General features: G+C 45.4%; 1 protein-coding gene across 3 annotated transcripts in view; it reads right to left on the bottom strand.

The window, feature by feature from the left end:
- Nucleotides 1-21587, bottom strand: part of NPHP1 (nephrocystin 1) — a 97068-nt gene extending 75481 nt beyond the window's left edge. The window contains exons 1-3 of one of the 3 annotated variants that reach the window (XM_073672530.1): nucleotides 21389-21587; nucleotides 19082-19170; nucleotides 12083-12156 (exon numbers count right to left, since the gene is read on the bottom strand). In XM_073672530.1, coding sequence (XP_073528631.1) covers nucleotides 12083-12156; nucleotides 19082-19170; nucleotides 21389-21398 — 173 coding nt within the window. In that variant the 5' untranslated portion in view covers nucleotides 21399-21587. The remainder of the gene's footprint in view (nucleotides 1-12082; nucleotides 12157-19081; nucleotides 19171-21388) is intronic. The other 2 variants (XM_073672531.1, XM_073672532.1) reach the window with 2 other exon arrangements.
- Between the last annotated feature and the right edge of the window lie 1938 nt (nucleotides 21588-23525).

Here is a 23525-nt window from a genome sequence, read left to right as displayed (position 1 = left end):
ATACAGCACACAACCGTCTTACCATATTCATCAGTAGTCAAGTCCTCAACATACCCCAATATACACACTAAAGGAGTAGGAACTATGTGAATTGAATAAACACTATATACAATTTCCACACCTTTTCCAGAAAGGTTCCAGATTAGGACAGGACCACATCATGTGTAGTAAGTTTGCAGAGTTAATTTTACATCTAGTGCAAATAGGATTTGTCTGGAGTACTATGTCGAATAAGAACTGTATACTTGATGTAACACATATAACTGGGATAATCTATGGGATTCACTCAGAGTCAATTGCGGGATCCTCTCCAAAATTTCTTTCCATTGACCATCTTTTATAGGGCCTATTACACTTTCCCATTTTATTTTAGAATGTGATGGGTACTTTGCCAAAACCACATCTAATAAGACACTGTATAATACTGAGATCAGACCACTAGAATTATGCAAAGTAGAAATTCTATGAATTATCATATTCTTAGGTATGTGGCCCTCCAGGATAAACCCTCTGCCTGATATGCATCTCTCAACGAATGGTAATTATAAAATTCAGAGGTAGGTATCCCAAACTCAGCTTGTAGTTGATAAAATTCCTTTATCAGGTCACATACCAAAACATGGGACAATCTGTAATTCCCCCTCAAATTCCACCTCGTAAACCCTTCTAGTTGATGATCAGAAAGCTAAGGGGTTTTCTCCCCCCCCCACTGCGACCGTTTGGTGCGAGTACGGCCCATTACTATACCCTAGTCCCTACGGGAGGAAATATTGGGGTACGGTCGCGGTGACCCAATTTTTAAAGGTTAATTTTAGGATATGTTTAGAGTTAATTAGATTAAAGCTAGCTCTTAGTTGGATAGCTAAAATGTCAATAGAAACAGTTCATTGTTTATTACAATATCTTTACAGTTTACTACCACTAACAGAAAATGGCTGGGAAATTTAGCATAATATCATGGAATGTTAGAGGAATGAATGACGCAAGTAAGAGGAAGGCAGTGCTTGATGATGTCAAAAAACGCAAGCCCTCAATAATATGCCTTCAAGAAACTCATGCAACAACACAAACCACCAAATTGTTACCCCCCTCCTGGATAGGATCAAGTTATCACTCAGTGTTCTCTAGATATTCAGTATCTTGTTTCATCACTCCACTCCCTTTCAATGTACTGATATAGAGATAGACAAAGAGGGGAGATATATATGCCTGTTTGGGAAGTTACTTAATACTCTGGTCATTATAACTACGATTAATGTTCCTCCACTGTATAAGGGATAGGTTCTCCAAAACGTCCTAATATTTGCTAGTAAATACCCCGGTTGCCCCTTAATGATTGTGGGAGACTTTAATAATACAGTACACTACATGATGGATAGACTCTCGGGGGGGTGCAGCTGGATCAAGGGATGGGTAAACCCAGTTCGGAAGAGTACTAGAAGAGGCGGCGCTGATAGACGTATGGAGTGCATGACATCCGGAAAATAAAATATTATCCGGTCACTCAGCCATGCATGGTTCACTCTCACGTATAGATCATATAATAAGCAGTGCCTCGGCTGCAGGGATGATTGGTAAACTTGAATATATGCCCCGTGGGCTCTCGGATCTGTAGCGCCGGCGTCCCTGCCCTCTGCTAGGCAGGGACGCTGTTCCCCTCACCTCTCTGCTCCTAGCCCGGCGTCCTCCTCCCGCTCTGCTGGCGTCCTCCTCCCTCTTAAAGGGGCCGCGCGCGCCGTCCTAAGGAGTCCCCGGCCAATGGCCGGAGGACTTCACCATATATAAGGCACCTCCTCCAAAATGGAGGTGCCCGAGCAATGTTGTTGCACTGTTCACTACTCTGCTTCAGCCCTCAGGTCCCGTTGCCAGTTACCTGCCAGATTCCTGCCAGTTTGCTGTCTGATTCCTGCCTGATATTCTGCTTACCTGCCTGCTAGCCTGAGGTCCGACGGTCTGCCTACCGACTCCTGTCAGTCTGTCTAAGGACCAGCTTGCCCGCTCACCTGGGAGCGCTCCTCTGCTACCTGCCTGCTAGCCTGAGGTCCGACGGTCTGCCCTCCAACTCCTGTCAGTCTGTCTATGGACCAGCTTGCCCGCTCACCTGGGAGCGCACACCTGTTACCTGCCTGCTAGCCTACCTGGAGGCTCCGCCGTCACGTGCTGTGACCACCTGCCATTCCAGAGACTCCTGCCCGCTCACCTGGGAGCGCACACCAGTTACCTGCCTGCTAGCCTACCTGGAGGCTCCGCCGTCACGTGCTGTGACCACCTGCCATTCCAGAGACTCTCGCTTGCTCACCTGGGAGCACACATCAACCATCTGCCTGCTAGCCTACCTGGAGGCTCTGCCATCACAGGTCGTACCTACCCTTTACCCAGAGACTGCCCCGGTCACTTGCCGTGACCTCCTGCCCGTTCATCCAGAGACTGCCCCGGTCACTTGCCGTGACCTCCTGCCCGTTCATCCAGAGACTGCCCCGGTCACTTGCCGTGATCTCCTGCCCGTTCATCCAGAGACTGCCCCGGTCACTTGCCGTGACCTCCAGCCCGTTCACTCAGAGACTGTCCCGGTCACCTGCTGTGACTGCCTGCCCGTCTTCCCTGGTCGCCACCCGCTTCCTTACAAGGACCGCCCCCTTGTATAGTAGCTCAGAGGTTCCGCCTCCCTGACCCGTTACAGTTTGCTCGGGCCCTGGAACCCGGTGGCACCCAAGCTCCCTCACTCTCGGACCTGTGTCATGAACTGTCCCGTCAGAGGTCCCAACAGGAGTCCATCCTGGGTCACCTGCGGAATGTCAATACTCGCCTGGACACTCTGACTGCTCCACCAGCAACCACCGCCAGAGCCATGACTCGCAATCCGGCAGCTCCGCTGCCCACCAATACTATGGTATCCTACCCCGGACCCCGGCTTTCCGCACCTCCTCGCTTCGGAGGCGACTCCGCTCAGGCTCGGGGCTTTATAAATCAGTGCACCCTGCACTTTGAACTCCTGTCCCACCAGTTTAACTCCGACCGGGCCAAAATTGCCTTCATCATGTCCCATCTCACCGGGGAGGCCCTGGCCTGGCTAAATCCTCTATGGGAGAGAGGAGACCCCCTGGTGTCCGACTTGCCTGCCTTTCTCACGGCTTTCCGGAAAGTCTTCGACGAACCTGGACGGAAGACCTCATCCGCATCATCTCTGCTACGCCTCCGTCAGGGAAGTCTCACCGTGGGCCAATATGCCATACGGTTCCGTACCCTTGCCTCAGAGCTGGCCTGGGATAACGACGCTCTGGTATCTGTCTTCTGGGAGGGTCTGTCCGGCCGTATTAAAGATAAACTTGCCGGTCGAGACATTCCTACCACTCTCGATGACCTAATAACTCTTGCCACCCGGATTGACCTACGGTTCCAGGAGCGTGCCAAAGAAGTCACCCGTGAGAGGAGGTTTCCACGTCTAGCTCCTACTTTTCAGAAATCCGTCACTCCCTCCGTTTCTCCCCAGGTACACTCTCCTGAGCCTATGCAGGTCGACCAGACCAAGATGGTCAAAACCCGTCAGGACTTACGCCGTGCCGAGGGGAGCTGCTTCTACTGTGGCAGTAAGGAGCACCGGATCCGTACCTGCCCGGAGAGGTCGGGAAACGCCTGTGTCTAGGTTCGCTCAGAGAGGTCGACCTAGACAAGAATAAATCCTCTCCATCTCTGCTGCTGTCAGTCTCAATTATCTGCGGGGAGAATCGTTATTTCGAACTAGCCCAACTTGACTCTGGAGCGGCCGGGAATCTTATTTCACAGGCCCTGGTAGAAAAATACCGCATTCCCACCAAACCTCTGGCTATACCATTATCTATCGCTGCTGTGGATGGGGGCCTCTTACCACGTCCCATCCAACTCATCACCGAATCCGTAACTCTGCAGGTGGGAATGCTGCATTCTGAGAGCATCTCTTTTCATGTTCTGCCTGGACTTTCTCACGCCCTCTTACTAGGTCTACCTTGGCTCCAGAGACATGCACCCGTGCTTGACTGGCAGACCGGAGAAGTCCTTCGCTGGGGACAGGACTGCCATAAGACCTGTCTGGTTCCCGTCCATCCCGTCCGTCCTTCTCCTACCCCAGCTAATCTACCTGGACTTCCGATTCCTTATTGGTCTTATGCTGATGTCTTTAATAAAAAGGAGGCAGAGACACTACCCCCTCATAGACCATACGACTGCCCTATCGACCTGTTACCTGGTACTACTCCTCCCCGTGGGCGTATTTATCCATTATCCGCTGCTGAGACCCGGTCCATGTCCGAATATATTGAGGAGAATCTGGCCAGGGGATTCATCCGGAAATCTACCTCCCCGGCGGGAGCAGGCTTCTTTTTCGTCAAAAAGAAGGACGGCTCTCTCCGTCCCTGTATAGACTATAGAGGCCTTAACCAGATCACGGTGAAGAATAAGTACCCCCTTCCGCTCATTCCGGAGTTATTTGATCGTCTGAGGGGGGCTAGAATCTTCACCAAACTGGACCTCCATGGGGCGTACAACCTGGTTCGTATCCGTCAGGGGGATGAATGGAAGACGGCATTCAACACCCGGGACGGCCACTATGAATATCTGGTAATGCCCTTTGGTCTCTGTAACGCTCCTGCCGTCTTTCAAGAGTTGGTCAATGACATCTTCCGGGACCTTCTCTACTCCTGCGTAGTGGTGTACCTGGACGACATCTTGGTCTTCTCTCCGGATCTCCAGACTCACCGGAGGGACGTTTGTCAGGTCCTGCTCAGGCTCAGGCAGAATCACCTCTTCGCTAAATACGAGAAGTGCCTCTTTGAGCAGACCTCGCTTCCGTTTTTGGGCTACATTATTTCTCAGACCGGCCTACGAATGGATCCAGAGAAACTGTCTGCCATCGAGAAATGGCCTCGACCGGAGGGGTTGAAGGCCATTCAGCGATTCCTGGGCTTCGCCAACTACTACCGCCTCTTCATACCACACTTCTCTTCCCGGACTGCCCCAATTTCCGCGCTCACCCGTAAGGGTACTAATCCCAAAGAATGGCCGCCCGAAGCAGAGGAGGCCTTTCTTTCCTTAAAACAGGCCTTCTCTTCCGCCCCGGTGCTGCATCGCCCGGACGGCAACAAGCAGTTCTTCCTGGAAGTTGACGCCTCCTCCTCTGGAGCCGGAGCGGTACTTACTCAAAAATCATCTTCCGGGAGGATGGTAACTTGCGGCTTCTTCTCTAAACTCTTCTCCTCCTCAGAGCGCAATTATTCCATAGGAGACCGAGAGTTATTGGCCATCAAACTGGCATTGGAGGAGTGGCGTTACCTGCTCGAGGGGGCTCTTCACCCGGTAATAATTTACACTGACCACAAGAACTTGGCTTACCTCCAGCATGCCCAGAGACTTAACCCGCGCCAAGCCCGGTGGTCCTTGTTTTTTGCTCGCTTTGATTTTGTTCTTCATTTTCGCCCGGCTGACAAAAACGTCAAGGCGGACGCCTTGTCTCGATCCTTTCTGGTGTCTGATCTCGAGGAAGATCCGAAACACATCATCGATCCCGCCAGAGTAATGCAGGTGGCTCCCGTGAGTCTAAATCGTCTCCCTCCCGGAAAGACGTTCGTATCTGTACCTGATCGGGAGAAGATCCTTCACTGGGGTCACTCGTCTAAACTGGCTGGCCACGCCGGTCAGAAAAAGACCCTCCAGCTTATTACCCGGCACTACTGGTGGCCTACCCTGCACAAGGACGTAATAGACTTTGTTTCTGCCTGTGTGTCCTGTGCCCGCAACAAGGTTCCGAGACATCTGCCAGCCGGACGCCTCCTTCCGCTTTCTGTACCTGCTGCCCCCCTGGCAGCATATAGCAATGGACTTTATAACTGACCTCCCAGTCTCTGCCGGTTGTACGGTCATTTGGGTGGTCGCTGACCGCTTCTCCAAGATGGCTCATTTCGTTCCCCTGCCTGGCCTCCCGTCTGCACCCGAGCTAGCTAAAGACTTTATTCGTCACATCTTTCGTCTTCATGGCCTGCCCCTCCACATCGTGTCGGATCGTGGGGTACAGTTCACCTCACGCTTCTGGAGAGCCACTTGTAAACTGCTAGACGTCACCCTGGACTTCTCTTCCGCTTACCACCCACAGTCCAATGGTCAAGTGGAGCGGATCAATCAGAACCTGACCAGTTACCTCCGGCACTTCGTTAATGCCCATCATTCAGACTGGGTGGATCTCCTACCATGGGCCGAGTTCTCTTACAACAATCACGAGAGCGAATCCTCCTCCAAATCCCCGTTTTTTGTAGTCTTCGGTCAGCATCCTCGGATTCCTTTTCCTGTCTCCACCACTGTGGACAACCCGGCTGCGGAATCTCTCGTTAGCAAATTTTCCTCCATTTGGGAGAGTACCCGATCCGCACTCCTTCAGTCGTCCGAACGGATGAAAAGACACGCTGACAAAAAACGCCTGGATCCTCCACAATTTCGTCCTGGAGATAAAGTCTGGCTCTCATCTAAATATGTCCGACTCAAGATACCTTCTTACAAGTTAGGGCCTCGGTTCATCGGTCCTCTGGAGGTCATCAGTCAGATCAACCCGGTGGCCTATAAATTGAAACTCCCGGCCAACTTACGGATCCCTAACTCCTTCCATGTATCTCTCCTCAAACCTGTGGTACTTAACTCTTTTTCCAAGTCTACAGGTACGCCTCCTGCTCCGGTTTCTGCTGAGGACGAGTTTGAGGTAGAGAACATTCTTGCCACCAAAAGGGTAAGAGGAAAGACCTTTTTTCTAGTAGATTGGAAGGGGTTTGGTCCTGAGGAGAGAACGTGGGAGCCCCGGGAGAACATCCATGCCCCTCTCATCCTAGCTAAATTTCTGTCTGGCCTAAAAAAGGGGGGGCCTAAAGGGGGGGGGGTACTGTAGCGCCGGCGTCCCTGCCCTCTGCTAGGCAGGGACGCTGTTCCCCTCACCTCTCTGCTCCTAGCCCGGCGTCCTCCTCCCGCTCTGCTGGCAGCGCGCGCTCCTTCCCGGCCACTGTGCTTAGGGCGCGCGCGCGCGCTCCCTCCCTCTTAAAGGGGCCGCGCGCGCCGTCCTAAGGAGTCCCCGGCCAATGGCCGGAGGACTTCACCATATATAAGGCACCTCCTCCAAAATGGAGGTGCCCGAGCAATGTTGTTGCACTGTTCACTACTCTGCTTCAGCCCTCAGGTCCCGTTGCCAGTTACCTGCCAGATTCCTGCCAGTTTGCTGTCTGATTCCTGCCTGATATTCTGCTTACCTGCCTGCTAGCCTGAGGTCCGACGGTCTGCCTACCGACTCCTGTCAGTCTGTCTAAGGACCAGCTTGCCCGCTCACCTGGGAGCGCTCCTCTGCTACCTGCCTGCTAGCCTGAGGTCCGACGGTCTGCCCTCCAACTCCTGTCAGTCTGTCTATGGACCAGCTTGCCCGCTCACCTGGGAGCGCACACCTGTTACCTGCCTGCTAGCCTACCTGGAGGCTCCGCCGTCACGTGCTGTGACCACCTGCCATTCCAGAGACTCCTGCCCGCTCACCTGGGAGCGCACACCAGTTACCTGCCTGCTAGCCTACCTGGAGGCTCCGCCGTCACGTGCTGTGACCACCTGCCACTCCAGAGACTCTCGCTTGCTCACCTGGGAGCACACATCAACCATCTGCCTGCTAGCCTACCTGGAGGCTCTGCCATCACAGGTCGTACCTACCCTTTACCCAGAGACTGCCCCGGTCACTTGCCGTGACCTCCTGCCCGTTCATCCAGAGACTGCCCCGGTCACTTGCCGTGACCTCCTGCCCGTTCATCCAGAGACTGCCCCGGTCACTTGCCGTGATCTCCTGCCCGTTCATCCAGAGACTGCCCCGGTCACTTGCCGTGACCTCCAGCCCGTTCACTCAGAGACTGTCCCGGTCACCTGCTGTGACTGCCTGCCCGTCTTCCCTGGTCGCCACCCGCTCCCTTACAAGGACCACCCCCTTATATAGTAGCTCAGAGGTTCCGCCTCCCTGACCCGTTATAGGATCATTCACCGCTTATGGTGGAACTAATTTTTTCTGGTTATGGCAGTTTGCCCAATCGTTCCTGGAGGTTTAATCCTTTTTGGCTGGGGGTCATACCACCCGACAATGATATCCCTGAATTAATAACAGAATTCTTGGAGGTCAACAAGGGCACGGCCTCTGTACTGATGATCTGGGAGGCCCTAAAGGCATTTTTAAGGGGGCTGTTGATTAAAGAGGTTAATGGTGTTAAAGCATCTTCCAGAGCACTGGAGAAGTACCTAATGGAGGAGGCGCAAAGGGAAGAAACTGAGCATGTGCAGAACCCCTCCACTTTAACAAATAAAAACTTACAATATTCTCAAGGTCAACTGAAACAACACTTAATCACAAAAGTGACTAATAAGAGGTTCTTTATGAAGCAGACATTTTATGAAGAAGGGGAGGGAGCAGGGCACATGTTGGCTATGGTTGTTAAGGCACAACAAAAATCATCATATATTGGGACTATCAAAGATTCGATGGGAGTAGAGCTCTGCTTTCTCCCGGATATACTTGGGGTGTTTAGAGATTTCTAGGCTTCATTGTATGCCTCAAAGGTACAACCCACGAAGTAAGACCTAGAGGGCTTCCTTTCCCCTCTCTCTCTCCCTACACTGACAAACACAGAATCCCAACTCTTAGACAAACCACTTTCACTTGGGGAATTAGAAGAAGCCTTGGGCTCCTTATCAAATAATAAGGCACCAGGAGAGGATGGTATCCCAGTAGAGGTTTACAAAAAGTATAGCAAATATATTCTTCCACAATTGATGGAGGTTTACAATGAGGCATTACAGAGTGGGAGACTTCCACCGTCCATGAATGAGGCCATAATTGCAGTGATTCCATAGGAGGGAAGGGATATGCTGCTCCCAGAACCTTATCGCCCTATTTCATTACTTATGGTGGATATTAAGATACTGGCAAAGTTACTAGCCAATAGGCTTAACAAAGTAATAACGTCCATAATCCACCAAGACCAGGCAGGCTTTATGCCAAACATATCAACAGTGATTAATATATGTAGACTGTACTTAAACCTTCAGCTTCCCAACAATTCTAGGTCCTTTCCTAATCAAAATAACAACTACAGGGCTATAGCATCTTTGGATGCAGCCAAAGCCTTTGACAGTATAGAGTGGGCCTTTCTGTGGAGTACACTGTCACACATGGGATTTGGGAATACATTTATCTCCTTGATTAAGCTTCTTTATTCTGCCCCCCCAAGCCAAAATTCAGGTTAACAGCCTTAAATCAGATATGTTTCCCTTGCAAAGGTGCACAAGGCAGGGATGCCCACTTTTTCCACTGTTGTTCACCATTGCTATATAGTCGTTGGCTGCAGCAATTCGCCTCTCCCCAAGGGTTCAGGGGACCATCAAGAAAAAATCGCATTATATGCAGACGATATACTTCTTTTTCTTGATTAACTCGCCGGAATCATTGAGGGAAGCCATGGCAATTATTAACAACTACGGCTCTTTGTCAGGCCTCTTTATTAATTGGGGTAAATAAGCGCCTATGACGGTGGGAACTAAACTCTCAAATGAAGATATGGAAGTGGGACAACTTAAAATTGTCCACTCATTTAAGTATCTTGGGTTTAAAATAAGCGAGAATATGGAGAAGTATGTATATCTAAACACTGACCCCCTTTTAAGTAAATTCCAAAACAAAATTGCAGCTTGGTGTAAGTTGCCCCTGTCGGTGATAGGGAGAACCAGTCTAATTAAGATGATCCTCATACCACAGTTAATGTACCTGCTGCATAATGCACCAATATTGCTTCCTTTACAAGTTTTTTATAAAGTTAATAGAATTTTTAGAGACTTAAAGGTGCCAAGGATAAAACTTGAGACCCTGCAGAGACCGAAGGGGGGTGGAGGACTTGCGGTTCCTGACCCACTGGTGTATTATCTTTCCTCACAATTACAGCATTTGAGGGGGTGGGAGAGCCCGGAACTCCCATCCTCATCCGCTAGAATGATTAGGCATGTACTAGGAGAAAGCAACCTAGTGGAGGCTCTGGAAGGAGGAAGATTAAGGAATTACGAGCTAGTGAGAGGAACAATCAGAGGGATTCATAAAATATGGTCTAAAGTTAAAAAGATGATGGGCATAGTGGGATACTCAATATACTCACCCATATGGAATAATTCTAATTTTCCACAATTCGATAGACTGGAGGGGTTTGGTCAATGTCAAAGACTGGGACTTTATAAGATCGTACAATTAGTCAAGGATGGTAGGTTTAAGTCTTTCCAGGAGTTCCAGAATGAGTTTGAGGTCTCTAGCAAGGGATTTTATAAATACCTGCAGTTGAGGCACGCCTTCATGACACAAAATGGTCGGAAGCCTATTATTCAAAGTAGAGGAACAGCTTTCTTGGATACAGTGGTGGGGAAGCGGTCAACGAGAGGCGTAATCTTGCTCCATTATAAATGTCTAATGGAACAGGTCCTCAAAAAACAAGGTAGTAATCTTAAAACTAAATGGGAGCAAGACCTGGGCCCAATAGGGGAAGACACATGGGAAGATATTTTACAGTCCATACCACTAGTGTCGACAAGCAAGGGGCAAAAACTTTCACAATACTATCTAATCCATAGAGTATATAATACCCCTGTGCGCTTACACAATTTTGGTTACAAAAACGACTCAAACTGTTATAGGTGTGGTAATCCTGATGCAGATCTATGTCACGCAATGGGGAACTGCCCTAAACTTAGGGGATTCTGGAGAGAGATTCTAAATCTTGTGTCCAAGGTGTTTGAATGTGAGATTCCCCAAGATCTTATTGTGTGTCTATTGGGATATGTAAATGGTTTACCAACTGAAGAGGCCCATCAGATAGCTATCCTCCGTCTACTGTACCAGGCAAGGAAGCTGATAGCTTCACACTGGAAAGACAATGAACCTCCAAACATAAAAGAATATATCCCTAAAATCAACAATATACTTAGACTAGAGAGATATGTGTACCAGAGAAGGGGGAACCCTCTTAAATTTGAAAAATTGTGGGCACCTTGTTTGGATTCTCCGGCCTGGCCCCTATGACATTAACATAGTCAAGAATGTTAGCGACTGCATTGATTAGATAAATCAGATTCGATTGTAATATAAATGTAATGACTCCAGCTAATTGATAATTAGCAGATTGATAACAAGTAGCTAAATGAACTGTGCATGTTAATAAATAAGGGAGAGTTAGAAAGTGACCAACACATCTGATACGTAATAAAATAAATCCTTTTATTGCATGAGAAACAAGTTTTACAATGTGAAGAAATTGGCAATGTCTATAAACTGTTTCTCCCCTTTAAAGTCGAAAGAGCCGGCGGGAAGGGATGGGAGTTGTGAGGAAATTTGAAAGGATGTGATTGGCAACTTACCTGTTCATGTTGAAAATGTTTAAATAAAAATTATTTGATTTAAAAAAAGAAAGCTAAGGGGTTTGCCAAACTGAGTGACCCCTTGTAGACCCTGCCATTCTCTAACTTTCCATCAGAGCCAGATAAAAACATTTTATCAATGGCTTATACTCAACAAAAGAAAAAGATGCAAATCCAGGAACTGTTAGGAAATGCCCGCTCAGTCAATCATGGATGCAGCAGTGACCTACTTACAGTAGTATCTTCAGTGTGCTGAGCCAGTAGAAACTGCAAAGGTCCACCGGGCAGCACCGGAGTGATAACGGCGGGGAGTGGTTTAGATGATTATTGCTTCTTTTATTTTTTTTAAGCCAACAAACAACACATTTACGGTTTTTTGAAGGGCAGTATGAACAAAAATCTTAATTTTTCTATCTATATGAAGATGAATAAGGTAGTAAAAAATACATTTTTAAATGCTGCATCTTTAGTAATAAAGTTACTGGCAGTCTTTGCTAGTTGAACAAGAAAAGCAGAACATTCAAGGTTTAACTGTGCAACTACTTAGAGAATACAGAGAGCTAATTATAATACTACTACATACTGGATATTAATAAGGTGTGGGGCGGAAACTGTAAATTATCACCCTATACTTTTTACTTTATAGATATGACATTACCTTTTATAAACATCTTTTCCGGTTCTGGGCTCCAGAACATCCTTTTCTAAGGTCTCCTGAAGTAAATCATCAAACTAGAACACAAAAGAATAATAGAAATGGTAAAGTCTAATTATGTTATTAGACTGCAAGATAAAAGTGGAATCTCTGAAGGAAAAGGTGGTTCTACGCAATAACAACACGGTAACCCAAAAGTTGGGATCGATCAGGATGCAACTTTGTAATTTACATTCCATAATTCTGTATCTGCGCATTAAAGAGGTTTTCCCACGATCAAAGTACATTTTAATCAATAGATCTTGGAAAAAATAATAAGTTACACTATTGGATGTGTTAAAAATTTTTTTCCTGTGCTGAGATAATCTTATAAATGTGCCCCTGCTGTGTACTGTGTAATGGCTGTGTCTGACCGTGCAGGAACATGGTCTGATCATACCACAGCTCCTGGGCAGAGGAGGAGGAAAAAGAGTATACAGACAGGACAGCACGGGATCGTGGCTCATTCTTTCTGTTAGGTAAAACATTTGTTGTTTTTATTTTAACCAACAAACTTTTATTGAAGCCAATGTTCGAATTTACAGCAGAACAAATTTCTTACAGAGGCATCCCGCAAACAAAACCTATACAGAATGGCATAACTTTTTTAACACAGGAGTGTATGCAGAATGCTGTAGGCACATGTCAGCAAACATCCTGACACATAGTTCCGACAAACACTGCAAATGACTCTAATACCCCAATACATTTTAGAAAGCGGTTACTTGAACTATGGTTCAGCCGAGCACTCTGTGTTCTCCATGAAAGAGCCACCAACAGAGATATTTGGCGGCAGCTTACATCTAACGGAAAAGGTCTGGTAGTCCCAAATCGGACATGCCAGATCCTTCTGTACCCTGCTATCATCCATCTGGACAATGGGGACATTAGACTGTTGGCCAAATCTGTTCAGATTGCCATGTTCGACCAACAATAATCAAATGTTTATCGGGACCTTTACAAAACAGGTTTCTCAACTATGGACACTCCCTGTTTCTGTTAGAAGGAACCTTTTTACAATACCCAAAGAGCAGCTGTAGTCTGTCACCTTTTACTTACTTGGGATTTTCTTTTCTTTTCTTAATTTTCAAAAAAAGAAACCTATAAACACAAACTCAACACTCAAATTTTAAGCCGCGTTCTTATTTCCAACCTCCCAGATTGCTACGACTTTGGAGTCACTTCATGTTGTAGGTATGAATAACATGCTGATACCGAAGTCAGTTTTTCACGTGTCTGAGAAGGTGGAATACCTAAAAGGATTTCAGAAGTTGTTGTGTAGGTAACACAAAGGTGTGGTCCTGTGTTCCCATTATGCTGACACTCCTAGTATCATATGAATTACAATGACTCAATAGTCTTGAACGTCCTTTTAAACATCACACCCCAAAAAATACTTTATCAATGCAAATGACAATTAGGCAGAGCAGCCATTGGTTTCACTTTATTGCATAACTGCCTAGAATTCATTAATTCATTTTCGCAATGTAAATATCTATATTTGTGGCTTATCCCGTTTACGAAAGTAAAAAAATACAAAAGGTGAAATATATCTGATACACGTGAGAGAACTCAGAGTTCATTTCAGTTTTCAGGCTTAAAGGGGTATTCCCATCTCCAAGATCTTATCCCAATATATAGTAGGTGTAGTAATAATAGCAAATACCTCAAATTAGAAATGTAGTATAGTTTTTCTGATTCGCTATGTCTCTTTCTTCATGTGCAGGCATTGCAGGACCTTAGGTATCCATGGTTACGACCACTAGCAACTAGCTAACTAACTGTCACTATATCAGTGGTCGTAACCATGGATACCTAATGTCCTGCAATGCCTGCACATGAAGAAAGAGACATAGTGAATCAGAAAAACTATACTACATTTCTAATTGGAGGTATTTGCTAATACTATTATTACTACACCTACTACATATTGGGATAGGATCTTGGAGATGGGAATACCCCTTTAATACTTTTCTGAAACAACTTAATGTCACTAAGATCACGTTGACAGAGCGGTAGACAATCAGTGAGCTCAGTGGCTCTGCCAGTCACCATGAAACGTCCCACCCAGAGTTGTTAGACTGACTGGCTGTCACGCTGTCATCCAATGCCAGGAACCGGGAGCAGCTGAAGAGACTTGTTGGTCCTCCTGGGGAAGGTGAATACAGCGTGGTTTGTTTCTTGTAGTTTTTTTTATACCAAACTTTGCTCATGAACAAACATTAACTAAAAGGAGACAAGCCCTTAAAGTGCTTGGGGCATGACAGATCACTTAACTATCCTCACCTAATGTTGCCCTTAACTCGTTTAGCTTGACTGGTAGCTCACTGTGTGACATTATGCACCATGGAAGTAAATCAGACACTGAGCTAGTAATCAAGCTAAAGATCCTGGGGCTGGGTAAGGAATCAATTCATGTCAGCATACCACAAAACTATGATGGTTAGGGATATGACCACCGGGACCTCCACCAATTATTTTTCACTTGTAACTGGTGAAAGTAACCCATCAATTGCATTTTTATGGAATGGTTTACTGACATGTCATAAGAGATGCTAATGATGGATCTAAAATTATTCGTTTCTAATTAGTGTTTTGGATGTCTACTGGCATACTGCAGTGAATGGGGAGGGGGCCGGATTGGCGTAATAATACTAGAATTGCCCTACAGTTGTGTTCTTTCATACCAGATTGGTCAATGTATGTAGTCCAGTGTCTCACGAGGCCCCCGGTGCCTGTATAGTGCACACACAGTGAATACAGTCACCTGCTTGCTGCAGCCAATCACTGCTCTCACACTCAGTACATCGTCACCACTGAGGATAGTCAATTGATGCAGCAGTCAAGTGACTTGACAGGTGGGACATCATCACTTTTGGGTCTACCAGAGCGGCGGTGTTGGAGTGGTGGAGAATTCAAGTGGTAAGTAATAGTTATTTCTTTATTTTATATTATTCCACATCTGAGGGCCAATTTTGTAAAATCCCAGAAAACCCATTTAACTTGCACATAGATGGTTTCCAGGTTCTGAATTTAAGAATAAGAAGAAACAGCTAAAAAGGTAACAATGTTATATTGTAAAATGCTACATTTTACATAAGTGAGCTATGGAGTCCATTGTTGTCAATGATACCTAATAAGGTGGTTTATAATAGCTCATTTACACAGTAGTGAACTCAACTAGGAGGTTGGATGGGATGCAGGGTGGGGAGCTGGTGGGGACATTTTAGGGATTTATTTGTTGTAAACCTGAAAACTTAATAAAAAATATCTGACATAAAAAAACCTAGGGACATGTGAACAGGTCCTAACATTCATCACAACTGAGTTAGGTGGATACAACACCTCTATAGTGATCTGCAGCAGCATATGTTACTGCATCCTAAATATATTTTTAGATTAAATAACCATGTCTTTACTGCAACTGAATGATGGGATCTGCAACTAACTTGAGAACAGCGCCCCATTGTACGATTCTGTTAATAAGGAGGCGCCATCATGGGCGTCGAGCTCTGAATATCGCCGAGCACATTAGCTGTAACATTCCCATGTAATAGAATAGAGGTCAGAGTATGCGCGCCCACCTCTCCATTCCTGGTGGCACACAACTCCATACTGTTCTTACAATAAACACAAGCTCAAGGGGGGACCCGCATGTTTTGGACATTTATGACATATAATGTCCCAGATGGGAATAAACCCTTTCACTTCTGAATCTGCTGGACAACCCCCTTAAAGTGTAGATTCACCAAAGGACCGACATTAAAAGGAATCTATCAGCAGGATTTCACAGCCCAAACAATATATATGCGCATGTAGCCCTTTAAGAGAAATCCAGCCATACCTTTACATGGCCAGTCCATTTCTCTATTACTGAAAAATAACAGTTTTAATGGATATGGAAATGAGGCTGAAGTGCTTTTGGCATGTAAAGCTCTTCCCAAGCCTTTGTCACTCCAGCTCTATTTCCTGTCCACATGCTTGACTGACAGTTTCTTTGCTTGAAGTCACACAGCAAAAGAGCTGTCACTCAGGCAGGAGAAAGTTCTGAACAGGGAATAGAGAGGCTCTGGAAGTGCTGCCACAGTCAAAAAGCACTCCAACCTCCTTTGCACATTCTTTCAAACGCTGATTAATGGAAAAACGGACTGGTCGTGTAAAGATATTGCTGGACTTGTCTTTGAAGAAGATACATATGCATATAAATAGTTTGGGGGTGAAAGCCTGCTGACAGATCTCCTTTAAATATTGAATTATTTGAACAAATAATTTGTGCAGACATTTTTTTAATATACTGTTATTGTGGGAGTTGCTATCTTTACCGCCAAAGCAGGAGATAAAAGGACAATCTAAATTCCAAGTCGTTGTCCAAGAGTTGTGCCAGGAGCTCGGACTGACATGAAAGCTGATGTGAATGCTCCAGCTACCTTGTGTCTATAAAAGCGGGTAATTCCGTACTCTAAAAAGGCTTCAAAGGTTCAACCAGAAGAGTAGAAGACTGGAGAAAGAAGAAGCATTTACCCAATGTAAAAAATGATCACAATTAAACTAATGCTAATAACAGCCAAGTCATTGTGAAAGGAACATGAGATATGTATAATTACCAACCTGCAATATAAAAGAATGGGGAGGGGATTCCTCTAAATGCTGAGGATTACATAGTACGCATAGAAGACTCCTCACATGGCCGTATTCTATAGTGACTAGTGAAAGATAACCTGCATTGGTATGGAAAGTGAGATCATCTCATCGTCTGCTGTTGAGAATATTCAGTAATGAGAGGTCATTAAAAGAATAAGCACAGGGATCTGTAGGCAGATATTAAGCTTGTATAGGCTATAACTCATATATTTTTTTTCTCTGTGGTGTCTTATCCCTTGCTGGCTTGTGTCCACCTGTCTTCTCTGTCCATGCTTGTGTCCACCTGTCTTCTCTGTCCATGCTTGTGTCCACCTGTCTTCTCTCTCCATGCTTGTGTCCGTCAGGCTGCTGCATGCAGTGGTGCTGAACTTTGCAGCATTACTGCTTATCATCAAATAGGTGCTGCTGAGATAGAGTCTGTCAGAAAGCCGTATCAGCATCAGCCCAGCCTGGCAGAAAGTAAGGAGAGTGCTGCAGTGATCTTGTAAAAGGCCACAAGGTTGTGCTGAATGCGCCTCAAAACTGGACTGTTACAGCTGTCATGAGACACACAGCTGGACTGCTACAAGTAACTGTAAAGAAAAGGCTTGGCCAATCAGCGTGGGTAGTGAAGATATCTGGCACCAAACATCAGAATGGTGGCTGTATACAGTGGAAATGACCACAAAGCCCATACTCTTAGATTCCCAGGATTAGTGGACTGGTGGGCCAAATTTACAATTCTATCTGTTATACTCTTCCTCCTGAGCATTCAGGAGTTAATGTTGCATTTTGTTAGTATTCATCATCCTGCCACTGTAAGTTACTGCTATACTGAACTCCATGTATTACTGAGTGGTCCTTAAAGGGAATCTGTCACCAGGTTTTTGCTACCACACCTGAGAGCTGCATGAGGTAGGGGCAGAGACCCAGATTCCTGCAGTGCTGCAGTTTTGATTAAAAACTGTTTTATCCGCTGCAGATATAGCAGTTCTCTGAATAAGCTCTGTATAACCCAACCACACCACTGATTGGCAACTTTGTGTATACTGTGCATAGGCAGAAAGCTGCCTGTCACTGTTTTTCCTTTGCTTGCCTTTTTGCTGGAGCAAGGCTGTATATCTTTGCCTTATGCTGGAAGTGTTATGAACTGTAATAAACCTTCCTTGGTGCCATAAGAACTTTGTGCCTGTGTTTGAACGCTACCGACTGCCAAAGAGTGAAATCCCTGCAAGGAGATCCTAAAATCTAGTAAAATGGCATTTAGATTGGGAAACTGCTCTGAAATCTGATGGGGATTTTTAGATGACATTTTATGTGTACGGCCAGTTTGATTTAGGAGGAAGCAGGGCAGCAACTAAACGCTCCTGTCTTACCTTTAAAGACCCTGGTATTGAAGGGGTTGTCTCGTTCCTACAAGGGCACATGGACGTCAGAGAGGAGGATCCACAAGTCTGAACCCCATCTAAGAGCCAGAACATAAAGCCACTCTGTAATACTGGCTTTTACTTTGGTGGCATATGAATATTTCGTGGATGATGTTCACCTGCTTGTCAGCCATGTAATTCTATATAACCATTGAGATGCAGCTTAGCTGGTTGCCGTTTTCTCCTTTAAAATCAGCTCGCCATTGCTGTGTCTGTAAACTAATAGCTGGCTCCCCTACCGCAGATGATGGATCGTTTCACAGCTATTTCCTCTGCAGGATATGAAATATATTGGGAAAATGCTGTGTGTACAATTGCCTAAAGTTTTTAGGAAAGTACTTCTGAGCTAGGGGCAGCCTATAAGTGAATCAAGATGAGATTTGGTTTCATGTCTCAAATTATAAGAAAGATAAACATGAAATCGAATCATCCTGGACATGTATTACTCATATGAAGCAAACAAATCCTAAAATGTCATTCTCTGTCCTCCAGATCATGAATCAGTGGGTGAATATACCGGCAATACAAGGAAATCATGATGGTGCCATAGCAGGCTGGTATCTGTGCCATCCAGATTTATCATACATGGTATGATATGTGGGATGCCAGTCAGAGGTCCCATAGAGGTGAGATATGGGTGAGAGCGGGTCACCAGACGTCAGTAATAGCATCTAACATGCCTGGTCTTTCTTCCCCTGAGCTCTGCTGTCAGGGGAGAGCTGGGAGACCCCTATACACATCAGATAGTCATCCCGTTACCTTATCCTCCTCACTTTTAGAAACATTTTAGAAGAAATGTATATCTCCAAAGAGATACTGATAGGGAATTTAGATTGTGAGCCCCAATGGGGACAGCGATGATGTCTGTAAAGAGCTGTGGAATTAATGGCGATATATAAGTAACATAAATAAATACCTGGCGCTTCAAGTCATCTGTCACTTTTATAATGTTCTGCAAAGGTCCTCTTGTCTTTTTTACAGACATTGTCTTGTTCAGCAATTCACCTAGCAAAAAAGAAAAAAAAAATATGTGGACAGTTGGATGGAGCTGACTTAAAAAAAGAAACCGGCAAAATTGTTGGAATATAAATGGAATTATCAGCTCTCCACGGGATAGGTAACATGATAACTGGTGGTCCCAATGACCTGAGGAGGGTCTCTGGAGTGCTGGATCTGTACAGATACAGCACAATAGCGGTTGCTCATCTCTGCAGATTACAGCGAGGTCATGGACCACTAACATTGTATAGAAAAATTGGAAAACTAAACACCAATCTCATAAAATAGTAGTAATAAAGTAATATACGTCATAGCTTTTTAGGACTTTTTTTGGCTTGTAAGAAACATCATTATATTTATGCATTTTTTGCAAATGTTTTCTGGTGTTTTTTTATACACATATTTCTTCATCCATTATTTGTATCCCATAGAAAAACCTTTGGGAACATGCATGAAGTAGACACCACAGGCGGAGCACACTGTGCTTGGAATAAATGGCAGGCACCAACAAAGGCTCCAAAAGTGGGGGGAAAGACTTCATGGCAGGGTTTCATCTTACCTTAAAGGGGTATTCCCATCTCCAAGATCCTATCTCAATAAGCTGTAGGTGTAATAATAATATTAGCCAACACCTTCAATTAGAAATGTAGTATAGTTCTTTTGATTTCTTATGCCTCTTTCCTCTTGTGCAGGGCACTGCAGGACCTTAGGTATCCATGGTTACGACCACTAGCAACTAGATGTCACTAGATCAGTGGTTGTAACCATGGATACCTAAGGTCCTGCGATGCCTGCACATGAGGAAAGAGACATAGCTAATCAGAAGAACTATACTACATTTCTAATTGGAGGTATTTGCTAATATTACTATTATTACACCTACTACATATTGGGATAGGATCTTGGAGATGGGAATACCCCTTTTAGTGACTTACAAGTATCTGGCTGCAGAGCTTTTAGCAAAGAAAGCCTCATTGCCGTGAGTGAAACCTCCTTTCTATTGTGAAAACAAATCGTTTGGTTTCCCCATTGCTATTGTGAGGGTATAGAGCAGAAGATGCCTGAAGAACGCTCTGCCTATGTCTTATATCCAATTGTTGCCTTTGGGAACCTGAAGTGGTTAAACGACGCTCAAAAGACCTAACATATGAGCAGCACGTCATCATTACATTGAAATCCTTATATTCATTTTTTCTTTTGAGCATTTTGTTAGCGCTTTATCCACCTTTTTTTTTTTAAAGGACCAGCTCAATAACTGATGGAAAGAAGCGGAGTCTGAACACAGCCTTAAGGCCCCGTCACACATAACGAGATCGCTAGCGAGATCACTAATGAGTCACTGTTTTGGTGACGCAATAGCGATCTCGTTATGTCTGACAGGTAGCAACGACCAGGCCCCTGCTGTGAGATCGCTGATCGTTAAAAAGCTTCCTGGACCATTCCTGGGTCGTTGCGCTCCCGCTGGGCAGTGTGCATCGCTGTATTTGACACCTTATCAACGACCTCGTTAGCGATTCAGAACTGAGACATGTAGGCGTGCATAAATTGGACTTTTCTGCGCTCCTCGTCCCCGATTGGTGGTCACTACTGCGTCCTTGTTTTTTCAGATCCCACCAGCGTTCTCCAGGCATCTTTAGCGAGGTAGGTATTGTTTGGGGTCTCAAATGAGTTTTCATTTTTAATGGAGACGCAGTAGAGATCCCATCTGACCGGAGACGCAGTGTTAAACCAAGGCCACCCAATCTGAATGCAGTAGCGTCCACCAACTGCAGATGAGGGGGGCGCGGAAAAAAGCAATTTTATGCACGCCTTTCTGACACAGTACAGTCCCTATAACGGTGTGGATCGTTGAAATAGCTGCTGTGTGAAAGCGTCCCAACGACCGCCGAGATCGTTGGTTAGATCGCTGGGGCGGCCGAGATCGTTGGAAAGTTCTGCATGTTTGACATCTCCCCAGCGATCCCAAAACCATGACGCAATAACGATCTCGCTAGCGATCTCGTTATGTGTGACAGGGCCTTTAGAGTAATCGAAGTGGATATGACGCGGTTTCACAGGACTCTGGACGGATCAGCCTCAATAAGCTCAGTGTGGCCTTTGTTTATAATGTATATTGTCCGCTGCCTCCCATCTCCTGTGCCCACAGCCTAATAGTGCACTAAGGCTCATCTATAAGGTATCATACAATGCACATGAAACAGCAATGCATTCATTCACTGCTCACACGTAGTCATGCTGAGACTTGTAGTCCATCAGTTACTACCGCACCTCAGCAGACAGTCGATGACCGCTACTGGCTATGAGCAGACTCCAGCTATGTTAGGAATACCCGGTGTCCTGCAGCTCTCCAACCTCTGCCAGTCGTTGGTGCCCGGAGCGGCGCTACGTACGTCATCACAATGCGCCGCGGCTGTAGCTTCTGTGTTACCATAGAAACAATCTCGGCCATGACTGCAGTGAACGATCAGAATACAGTTCCGTTTTCTACCACTTGGTGGCGATAGAGATACGTGCTGTAAACTGAATGCCTGTAATATAGTGACTCTCGCCATGAGACTGCTCTGAGGCTTCACTGTAAGGGCCGAGGAAGTGGAAATTATCATTACAGTCAGTCGTATACTCATCTTATTGGGAAAATACTGGGAGAGAGGGACCAGTTTATATTCTGATGATGAGAGGCTCAGGCTACTGCAGGTTATACACTGCCAGTTCTGGTTAACCTTGCGTGTTTACTGTCCCATAATAGTGGCGTTGACTTCAGCAGATTGGTTATATTGGGTAACTGGCTAGGACCTATCATTTTAAAAAGGAACCATTGCCGAGTAAACCTGAGTAAAGGTAAACTGCAAGGCTCTAGACTGTGCTGCAATTTTGTTTGGGGACACAGGGGAGGGGGGAGAGGCAAGGTCGGAGACACTGTTAGAAGTCGCGTGTCCAAGTAGTGTTCGTTGAATGAAGTTATAGAGATGCTGGGATATAGTTCAACTCAGAGTCCACTCTGATCGACAGGAGAAGTAGCAGGTGTTGCAAGGCCGGATGCTGAATGGAACCTTAAAAAAAAAACAGTACCAGAACCATCATCATTACATGAATGCAGCACTAGAACGACAATCAGTACTTTAATATATCACCAGAACCATCATCATTACATGAATGCAGCACCAGAACAACCATCAGTACATTAATATATCACCAGAACCATCATCATTACATGAATGCAGCACTAGAACGACAATCAGTACTTTAATATATCACCAGAACCATCATCATTACATGAATGCAGCACTAGAACGACAATCAGTACTTTAATATATCACCAGAACCATCATCATTACATGAATGCAGCACCAGAACGACCATCAGTACATTAATATATCACCAGAACCATCATCATTACATGAATGCATCACCAGAACCTTCATCAGTACATGAATGCATCACCAGAACCATCTTCATTACATGAATTCATCACCAGAATGACCATCAATACATGAATTCATCACCATAACCACCATCAGTACATGAATACAGCACCAGAACCACGATCTGTAAATAAATACTGCACCAAATCCATCAACAGAAGCTACAAGAGTATATGAATACAGCTTCAGAATCATCAGTACATGAATACAGAACCATCATCTAAAGTACAGACCAAAAGTTTGGACACACCTTCTCATTTAAAGATTTTTCTGTATTTTCATGACTATGAAAATTGTACATTCACACTGAAGGCATCAAAACTATGAATTAACACATGTGGAATTATATACTTAACAAAAAAGTGTGAAACAACTGAAAATATGTCTTATATTCTAGGTTCTTCAAAGTAGCCACCTTTTGCTTTGATGACTGCTTTGCACACTCTTGGCATTCTCTTGATGAGCTTCAAAAGGTAGTCACCAGAAATGGTTTTCACTTCACAGGTGTGCCCTGTCAGGTTTAATAAGTGGGATTTCTTGCCTTATAAATGGGGTTGGGACCATCAGTTGTGTTGTGCAGAAGTCAGGTGGATACACAGCTGATAGTCCTACTGAATAGACTGTTAGAATTTGTATTTTGGCAAGAAAAGAGCAGCTAAGTAAAGAAAAACGAGTGGCCATCATTACTTTAAGAAATGAAGGTCAGTCAGTCCGAAAAATTGGGCAAACTTTGAAAGTGTCCCCAAGTGCAGTTGCAAAAACCATCAAGCGCTACAAAGAAACTGGCTCACATGAGGACCGCCCCAGGAAAGGAAGACCAAGAGTCACCTCTGCTTCTAAGGATAAGTTTATCCGAGTCACCAGCCTCAGAAATCGCAGGTTAACAGCAGCTCAGATTAGAGACCAGGTCAATGCCACACAGAGTTCTAGCAGCAGACA

Source organism: Phyllobates terribilis, unplaced genomic scaffold, assembly GCF_046119375.1.
Source record: "Phyllobates terribilis strain yellow unplaced genomic scaffold, ASM4611937v1 Scaffold_3__8_contigs__length_932513732, whole genome shotgun sequence".
NCBI classification, from domain to species: Eukaryota; Metazoa; Chordata; class Amphibia; order Anura; family Dendrobatidae; genus Phyllobates; species Phyllobates terribilis.
Note: the sequence above shows the minus strand (reverse complement) of the source record. Positions and strands in the feature narration are given on the sequence as shown.